Raw genomic sequence first — 10267 nt, forward strand, 5'->3', positions numbered from 1 at the left:
TGTTATCCCTGCCGCACAGAGGAAAGAGTTTGGGTTCAGAGCACTTACGGGACCCGCCTGAGTTCATGTGGCCAGTGAATGGTGAAGACCAACTTTGAACCCAGCTCTGTCTGACTCACAAGTCGTGCTCTTTCTCCTGCATGAGGTTGACTCTCAAGAGATGAAAGCACATTGAGATAGGACCTTGTCCTCTGCACACCTGTGCATGTCCCCCCCCCCCAGTTCTGGTTGGAAACACTTCACTGTGAGACCAGACTGCCAGGGAACCTTAGGTGTGAGACCTCTCCCCTTGACGAAGAGGAAAGCAGCTTTTCCCAGCAGGAAAGACAAAGAGGGGGTATATGGGGTTCCTAGCACTGCCCATCATCGCTGATATCCCAGCAGCCCAGACAGGAATTTACCCTGAGCATCCACAGGTTAGAAGAAAGTACAGATTTCATGGTGGGAATCCCCTTAGGGCAGGAGGGGGGCTTCCTTCCTCTCATCCCCCTTCCCTTACCTGTTGGACCTAATTTAGTTGGACCTGTCCCCTTGGCCCCAGTCGATATCATGGGAAATTTCCTTCGCCTAAGCACCCAAACTGGCACTCAGAAACTCATCCATACGACAGGTATGCTTCCAGCACTTTCCTAAATTACAGGAATTTCATTAATTGAGCACTTCCTCTGTGCTGGACTATGGCTGGGATCTCCATGCATGTAATCTTAGACTCCAGAACAACTCAGCAAAGCAGAAAAGTGAGGCTCAGCGAGGTGACATCATGTGTACAAGGTGGTGGAGCTGTATGTGGGATTTAGGCTGTCCTGACTCCAAACTAACTGTAATAGTTAATATTTATGGAAAGCTTACTCTGTGGCAAACATAGAGTGGGCTACTTTTACATGCCATTTCATTTCATCAATTCAGTAGCTCTGTTGCAGGAGTTGTCCCTTTCATCCTCATTTTATAGATGACAAAGCTTGGGCTTAGAAGAGTTAAGTTCACAGAGCCAGTAAGTGGTAGAGCTGAGATGCAAACCTAGAGAGTTTAAACAGCACAGCACCTGCCTCAAACCCCTCTGCACATCTTGATGCCATGGGCTGTGTCTTACCCAAGCTCCCTGCCCTCTTGTGGGCGACCTTCTTGCTTTGCCGACCTCCTGGAATGGAGTTCTTGGTATGAACTCTCAGCATCTTCTTCTTGCCAACTCTCCACCTAAACCTCTTCCAGGTCCCCAGGGCTGGGGCCTCCCAGTCACTTGGCCCAGCACGGTGTCTGTCTGTTCCCTCCATCCTTCCTCCCCCTGTTTGTCTGTACAGACACCAGCTGTTTCCCACATCCGCTTTGTGGGGTGTCCCAGGCCCAGCTGGCAGACAAGAACAAGATAGTGCAGGAAACTCAGTCTGACGGGGTGTCCAATTTCCCACCCAGACACCTGCCTGCAGTGTGAAGCAGACAGGAAGGGGCTGGACCCAGCTTCTCAGGATGTCAGTTTATTATTTTCCAGTTGGAGCCTTGAGGAGCCTCGAATACAGAGCAGATTTCCAGAATGGTTGCTGTAATGATTTCCCTTTATACCGACAACAAAAAAAAATCAGTTAATAATTGAAATCATTCCAAGCAAGCATGTGTCAGGGATGTGAGAGAGGAAGGAAAACAACCGTAACATATTCAACATACCAAGCCTTTCTAAGGCGGCCTGAAATGCTAGCTATGGTCATGTTTCAGGCGGCTGCTAAGAGACTGATTCTGCAAGATGTCTTGAGAGTTGTGGTGTAGTCCCGGTTCCGTGACTTATTATCTTTGTAACCTTGGGCAGGCCAGACTCACCTTGGGCTTTTATTTGGATTTAATTCATGTCCGAAGACTCTTCGTACAGCCATGGGTGAGGTGGTCCTGAGAGAGGTGGTCCTGTGCAGGAACTTGAAGGCTAGTTATGGTTGACACCAGTAGAGAGTAAGAAGAGGTTGATCTCTGCAGTACGCCTGAGCTCGGGATGGCACACCCAGCTGACTCATTTGCTAAATCTGGAAACTATCCCTAAGTGAGAACATGGTTTCTTAGGAAAGGACTTTACATCCAACATGTAGCCTATTGGCATAAGGAGGCTAGTGATTCTCTGAGATAGGGGAAGATCTTCAGAATCTTTAGATGGAGAGCAGCAGATCAGACCATGGCTTACGTTGACAAAGGGCTGCACTTTGGGCTATTGAGAGGGGAAAATACATCAGTGCTTATTCTTGACCCAGCAGCAGAGTGGTCCTTCTAAGTCGAGTCAGATCATATCACACCTCTATGCAGAGCCATACAGTGTCTCCCCATTTTACTTGGAGTACAAACCTAAGTCTTTCCAATGGCCTACATGCTCTGCCCACCCACATAACTTCTCTGTCCTCGCCCCCGCATCCTCTGTGCCTCCCTTCCCAGCCTCCAGCCTTCTTGACTCCTTTCTGTCCCTTGCACGGGCCAGGCATCCCTGTACCTTACAGCCTTTGTCACCGCTTACTCCTTTGGCCAATAACACTCTTCCCCATGCATCCTCATGTCTCACTCCCTCACCTCTTCCAAGTCGTTGCCCAATGTCATGTTCTCAGTGAGCCCCACCCCTGCCACCCACCCCACATCACCCCTGGCACTCTCACACCCATTTGCCGTGGCTTATACTTTTTTCTTTTTTCCATGACACTTATCTCCTTGGCACATACTATAAATGCACTTATTTACTATCAGAAAATCCCCATTCCTCTCTATGCTAGAATGCAAATCTCATGAGGACAAGGATGAGCATCTGGTTTTTTTACTGATGTATTCCACGTTCCAATGTACCTCACTGTTTCCTGTCCCACAGTAGGTGCTCAGCGCCCACAAATAAAAACTTGTGCAATGAGTGGCTTGAGGATAGTACCTGCTGTGTGATAGATACTGTACTGTCTGTCACATGAGCAGGATAGACCTGGTCACAGCCATGCTGAGTTCATGTCTTATGGATGAGTGGCAAGACATTTAGCGTATAGTAAGTGCCAATGAAGACACGTTAAGTGGGGACCGTCAACCAAGCTTACTAGAGAAGGCAACACCAAAGATGAGACATAAAAGATCTAGAAGGTCTCACTCAGGTGAAAGGAGCAGGAGAGGACCAGAAATAGGGGCAGGGAGGAGAAGAGTGTTTCTGGCAGAAGGAACAGTCTGTGCAAAGGCCCAGATATCGGAGAGTATTAAGGAAATTATAATTCCCTGAGTATGGCCAGAGCACAGTGAAAAAGGTAGAAGGGACCAGAGATGAACCTAGAGGGATGACCAGCCTTTTACAATCCAAGCCGGGAAGTTCAAGCTTTTGGCAGAGGGAAATGAGGGCATTCAAGGAGGATTTTAAGCACTGAACCAGTTTGGGGGAATCCTAGAAGGCTTCCTGGAAGAGGGGATAGATATGTTTAACTTGAAGGATTAGTAAGAGATAACAGGCAGACGGCTAAACAGCCTAGACTAACTCTTCTGTGTCTGACAATCACTGGCTGCTGGGGTGTTATGATCCCCACCCCTCCCATCTGGGGTGTAGCCCTGACATTTTCATGTGCATGAAGTAGACACTAACTTTAGCTTGACCCTATGAAGGAATCCAACCCTTCTGTCCCAAAAAGTTGTCATCACCATCACCATTATCGCCACATCATTAACACAACCGGCACCACCAACACCAACATCACCAATGTCACCATTACCGTCACTGCTACCACCACTACCATCATCATCATCATCATTGAGCACATTTGATGCCATGTGGTATATTAAGTTCTCTACCTGAATTTAATAATTTATCCACAATATTTCTATGTGGTAGTACTGTTATTATCACCATTTTACAAATAGAGAAACTGAAGCCTAGAAAGGGGAAATAACCTCCCTGATAGCATACACCAAGTCAGCAATAGGGTAAGGACTCAAACCCAAGTTTCCTTCTCATCTAGGCCAGTTCTTTTCTCCACTCTACCCACATTTTTCTCCACTTTATCCCCCATTTATCCACATGACCACCTTATCCACCTTTAAACAAGCCTCTGTATTCATGGATTGTTGCATGTCCTTTGCCAGGCACTGTATGCACCCTACCCCCAAGAAGCACACAGAGGAATCCTCAAGCTTGACATCATGCCTTTATCTACCTGGTCTCATTAGTGACTTGCCCAAAGTCCCACAGCCAGCAAGTGGAGCCAAGGCCTTCTGCCCATCAGCAAAGCATATCTCGAGTTCTCATCACCACCCTCTGCTGTTACCTTCCTACTGAGTCTAAGTCAGAATCCAGCCTCTGCCTGTCTCCCAGTTCCAGACAAGATCTGCAGCCAGGCCTTGTGATACATTTGCCCGAGCCTCATTCCTGAACCACTCACACGTGGATGGAGGTATTAGCCTGGGCAGCTCACCCAGAGGGAGAAACCCCTGAGCCTGAGAACCATCTTGAGTCCAGAGGGAAAAAGGAGAGAATCCTGGCCTTTAGTCATTGACCTGGGCTTGTTAACAGAATCCCAGAGTGGGTGGCCAAGCTATTTATGGTACAGCCTAGCCACATGGTGCTGGAAATCCTCAAATGTAAACTGGCTACCATGGCATTCATGCTGTGGGAAGCAGGTTTTCTTGGGAGACTGTCTCGGGGAGAAGAGGAGAAGCTGCTTGGGGAGTCAGGGAATGTGGGAAACAGGGTCAGAGCTCTGACTTTATCAGGATGTGATTCTTCTTCCCATGCCTCAGTTTCTTCCTCTGTGAAGAGAGGACCCTGACTCCTAGTGTGCCCACCTCCTGGTAGATGATACTGAGGAGTGTTTACAAACACAGATGCAGATCCCAGGCCACCTACCATCAACCACTCTTTGCGTCTTAGTTTCCTTTATGATGTAAGATGGCTGTCATAATAACAGCTTATTAGGGTTGCTGGGAAGAAAGAGTGAAATAAGGTACATTGAGTTTAGCTCAGTGCCAGGCACATAATAAGGGGCAAAGACTATTGGCTGTTAAAAAGACAAAGCAGCAGTCAGCCTTACCACATTGTGAAGAAAATGCCTTCTTTTTACTCTCACTTGCTGAAATGGTCTTAGTGTTTGGAGTGGGGTTTAGAATCCTCTATCATCACCTTATTGACTGGTACTGAGGCCCAGGACAACTTTGTTGCTTTAAACATTCTGAAGCCTCTCTTTTCTCATCTTCAGGATGGACAGCTAGTAATGATAGACTCACAAGGTTGTGCAGAATCAGAAAGCTGGCATAGAAATCGTCTAGCACGTGGAAGGCCCTCGGGAATCTCTAGTGTGTGTGTACAATGGTGTTCACTACTTGAAACGGCACAGACAGGCTTCCTTGAGTCTCTTCCAGGTCAGACCCAGCAACACCTGGGGATCATTAGCCTTCTCTTCTCAGCTTTAGACCCATGATCAGTGAGGAAGCTTGTGAGAAGATAGACTCCAAGGCAGGCTCTGAACAGGCAGGTCACAAAGAGGCAAGAAGAGAGAACAAGACACTGTGCATCTCCTCTGTACTGGGCACTCTGAGAGCTGGATTGGAGACAACATGATTTCATGGACTTCTCGCCAGAACCCTGTAGGTCTTTATGAAGACCCCTGTCTTACAGATAGCAGGGGGACCTCAGTCTTCATGTCCACAGGGCTCCAGGGCCTTCTGGAAAGTTGTGCAGTTCCTACGTGGAGCCTACAATTGAATCCCAAACTCAGTAAATAGAGCTACACACACACTCGTGGTGGAGACAAGGAGGCTCTGGATCTGCTTCCTGAGACCAAACCTTGTAGACTTTGTCATATTTCGATAGGGTTTCCTTCTCTTACTTTCCAGACATGTTTTTTGGGAAATGCTGAAACTGCCTGGGCTGACCTGGGGAGGGAAGAGAATGGTAACAACACTCCAGCATGGCATAGTTGTCATGCCAGCTTGAGAAGCTACATGGTGGCAGGGCTCTGCCAGTCAATGTGTTTGGAGAAGCTGCTGGAACTGGGGAGGGTAGAAAGGGGGACATGCAAGACAGAGTTTGTGGGGAAACTGTATGTTTTTAATTCATTTCTAGCCAGGGCTTTGCCTTCTAACTTTCTCAGACTGAGGAGGATTTTTCAGCCAGATAGAAAGTTAGAGACCATGAAGAGAGGGAAACTGAAGCCTAGAGAAGGGAAGCAACTTGCAAAAAGTCACCCAGCAAGTGAGCGGAAGAGCAGAGGCTCTCTGACTTGTGTTCTGCCTGTGTATTCATGCATTTATTCATTCATCCATTTGTGGGCCCATTGAATGCCTATCAGTTCAACAACAGACATGGTCTCTTCCCAGACTGAGGTGACATACAAGTGGTGTAGTAATTCAGTACAAAAAGCGTGTAAAAATAGGATGCATGATATGGGGTAAAAGTGATGGTGCCATCTTTGGCCAGGCCATTGAGGCAGGAGGTGATGCTCAAGATAAGACCTGAGGAATGAAAAGGAGCTGCCCATGGAAGAGCATTCAGGGAGGAGGAACATTCATGGCTAAGGACTTAGAGTTGAGAAAACACTTGGAGCCTTTGAGGAACCAATAAATAAATTAAAAAGCCAGAGAACGAGAGTTGAAGAAAGGAACCAGGTGAGATCTGAGAAGTGCGTAGAGACCAGATCATGCAAGGCCTTGAACTTGTGATAAGGACGTTGGATTTTATTCAAGAGATACAATTCGTTGATTATTTGCCTGTGTAAGGTGCAGCAGGAAGCACAAGAGATAAAGCAGGTGTGAATCTCTTCCTAATGGGTCTTAGAGTTCAATGGGAAAGAGTTACAGAGAGGATTACGGAGAAGACATTAGAGGTAACTGGATCGTTGTAATGATAGATTGTGAGCAAGGGCAGGAGAAGGGGATGGAAAAAGGGATAGGTGAGTTAAGGACAAAGCAGGTCTCCAAGTCTGGGAGGTGGGAGAGAGGGTACAGTAGTTAGGAAAGATAGTGAAATATGAGTCAGCGAGAAATTTGATTCAGCACACAAGCATTCAGCATTGAGCATCTCCTAGGTGTTAGGCCACGTGCTGGGCTTTTGCATGTTTCTTCATGTTTAATCCTCTCAAATATGGTATTTAAAAAACACATCTCTTATAGATGTAGAAACTAAGGGTCATGGCATTGAAGGGATTTTCCCCAAATCACTCACCGAGTTTGAGGCAAATGAACATCCCACCCTGGGTCTTCTACTCCCATGGTATCTCCATCTCTACCTTCAATGTTGGATTTTGACTTGGCTCGGGCCTCGGTTTCCCCACTTGAACTGGAGGGTGTTCTCTCTGTGTCTCTTCCAGTTCTAACATTCTTTGCTTCTCTTGAAGGTGAAGAAATTGTAGAAAAATATTCTAGAGGTTGTAGAATATTCTAGATTCTGAATGGAATATTCTAAATTCATTCCACAAAGTCATTGAGGCTGGAAAGTAAATGTGCTGAACAGGGAACAGCAGGTAGTTGTAAGCACACAGAGACACGCATGGGAAGAGAAACTGAAAACATCAGAGCACCAAGCACCTACCAATTTAAATGGAAAAGAGAAACAAAGAGATGTGTTAGGCATAAGTACAAAGAAAGAATCAGACAGAGATGGACAAATGAATAGAAATGTATTTATTCTATGGCTCAAGCTCTGCAAAAACAAAAATGAACAAGACCAACATGGTACCTGCCTCAGTAGCCACAGAATTGGTGGGAGGATAAAAAAGAGAAAGAGAGAAAGAGTATATATGAAGGTACTTCAAAAAGTTTGTGAAAAAATAAAATTAAAAGATAACAAGAATCTTCCTGTGAACTTTTTGAAGTACCCTCGTATGTGTGTATGTGTGTATATTCATGTTTATGCATGCGTGTATATATATATGTAATATATATATATATGTAATTGAGCACTTAGCACATGTCAGGCACTGCGCTGGGTGTTTCGCATGAGTTACTTCACTCCCACCTCATCACAGCCTCAGGAGGTGTGTACTTTCATTATTCCCATTTAATGAATGAGTTCACGGAGGCTCAGAGAAATTGTCACGTGCCCAAGGTCACACCTCAAGTAGGTGAGAAAGCAGCTAAGGTTCATACTTAAATCTTCCTGATGTTCAATCCTATATTTTCAGTTACTACAAAATCTCAGGATGGAGTGAGGTTGGGCGGCAGGAAGGGAGGAAGGGCAAAGACGCAGAGGAAAAAAAGAGCTAGATATAGAGAATGAGTCCACAAGTACATGAGAGAGAGGGAGAGAAACAAGATGCTCTCTGAGACTATGTGAGCACTTGGAGACCCTGCCTGGGCAGGAGGCGAATGAGGTCATTAAATCCATCTGCGCAGATGGGGGACCCTCTGGGGAAAGTTATATGCAGATATCATGATGCAATGAGGTGAAATCGGCTTGCGCTAGTTCAGGCTGGGATTCAAGCAGGGAGTGCACTGTGCTCTTTGGAAAGACTGATTATTTGCTGGATGGGGAAGACACTTGCTCTGTTGGACTCTATCAGTTTGGAGAAAAGAAAGATGGCACAAGGTCACAGAGCACATGAAGGGACAAACTGGGAACTGGAACTTGGCCCTCTCAATTTTTCTTATGCTAAAATCTGCTTCTTAGAGCCTTCAAACAAATTTGTGCAAAATCTGTATGTGAAATATTCCCTACTCAGTATTCCAGGCCCTCCAAAAGATAGCCTGAGCTTGCCTGAGGTTTTTTTTTTTTTTTTTTTTTTTTTTTTTTTTTTTTTTTTTAATTTTTATTTTGTCAATATACAATATATATGATTTGCCTGAGTTTTTATCATTGACTCTTAAAATCAAAATTGCCACTATGTGCAGAGAGTTGTTTTCCTAAGAGACACTTTCAAATCTTTTATTTCACTTGGTCATCACAGCAGTCCTGTATGTTAAATATTCCATTGTACAATTATATTAACCAACTTTGGTACAGTGCATTACAATTTTTCACCCATGATTTTACTCAGCCCTTACAGTTTACAGTGCAAGGTGGGTCTTATTATACCAGTTGTACACATAGGAACCTGAGACTCAGAAAGAAGTAGCTTGTCTTACTTTAAATACCAGATTTGTCACTTGTTACTTTGGGCAAATCCCTGTCCTTTCCTGAGCCTCAGATTCCCCAATTATAAAAGGGTAATTGTTGTAGTACCTATCTTATAGAATTGTCAAAAGGATTCAGCGTTTTACTATTGGGAGTGTTCAGCACACTGCCTGACCTATAACAAATGCCTCTGCAAATGGAAATTGTTATGATAATGACCATTGTGTTCTTGATAAAAAGTTATCATGGTACTAGCAAGAAACAGAGCCATCATTTGAACCTGAATCTTCTGTTCCCAAGTCCAGTGATTATACCTCTGCCCTGCACTGCCTTTCTGATCTTTACCACTTCAGACCAAACCACCTGCATCATTCCTTCTCTCTTTCTCTCTGCAGGTTACCCCTTTTCCCATGTCCTGTGACCTACAAGGTGACTGTGCTTGTCGGGATCCCCAGGCCCAAGAACACAGCCGGAAAGACCTCCGGAGATACAGCCACGGCTAAGGAAAGACAAGGAGTTGTCAAAGAATCCCAACGCCAGGACCTGCTTCCCTTTGGTATTGATTTCACAGTCAGCTGCTCAACGGAATGGCCTCTCCACACCAGGGATCCTTAGCACCCAACCGGTCTGCCTTTAATTTCACCCAGGAAGGACTCACAGTGGCGAATGAACCAAGTCTCGCCTTGTTAAATGATGGAATGGAATCCCATCCCAAAGTCTGAGGTGGATTGCATATACAGCATGCAGTCCTAGAGCCTCCTAAAATTAGTCACATGACCACAGCAAGAAACATGTTCTGTATCTAGGAGTGTGCACATATGTGGTTAGTACACATGCATGCATACACACTCATACAAACATCTGTGTGAGAGCAGTTCTGGAGACTGAGCAGAGAGATACTGGAACAAATTCACCCTTTCCTTTCCCAAGCTCCTAGCCAATACTATCCTTGGGAAAAAGAGAGTTTCAGAGACTGATAAGACCAAGTGTTGAGATGCCAAAATAGCTAACACCCTTAGGCTCGGGATATGTAGGGCACACAGAGTGGTGCAGTCCATTGGGATTGGAAGTGAAATGGTCTATGATCACCTACCTGCTAGGGAACTAGGACCCAGGAAGAGGTAAAGATTCCAACGTATGCAAAGCCCCCCAATTCTTCTGCTGCCATGGGGATTTTACCCCAACTCCAGGGTTCAAGGCGAAGCTGGAAATGGCTTATGATTGCAATGTCAAGGTATT

At 45.5% G+C, this 10267-nt stretch overlaps 1 protein-coding gene across 1 annotated transcript in view; it reads left to right on the top strand.

The window, feature by feature from the left end:
- The window catches only part of LOC103601542 (pappalysin-1-like), a gene marked incomplete at its 5' end in the record, with an annotated part of 41350 nt that extends 31819 nt beyond the window's left edge, over window positions 1–9531 (top strand). The window contains one exon of the mRNA XM_008585976.1: window positions 9424–9531. Coding sequence (XP_008584198.1) covers window positions 9424–9531 — 108 coding nt within the window. The remainder of the gene's footprint in view (window positions 1–9423) is intronic.
- Between the last annotated feature and the right edge of the window lie 736 nt (window positions 9532–10267).

Source organism: Galeopterus variegatus, unplaced genomic scaffold (genome assembly GCF_000696425.1).
Source record: "Galeopterus variegatus unplaced genomic scaffold, G_variegatus-3.0.2 Scaffold3783, whole genome shotgun sequence".
NCBI lineage: Eukaryota > Metazoa > Chordata > Mammalia > Dermoptera > Cynocephalidae > Galeopterus > Galeopterus variegatus.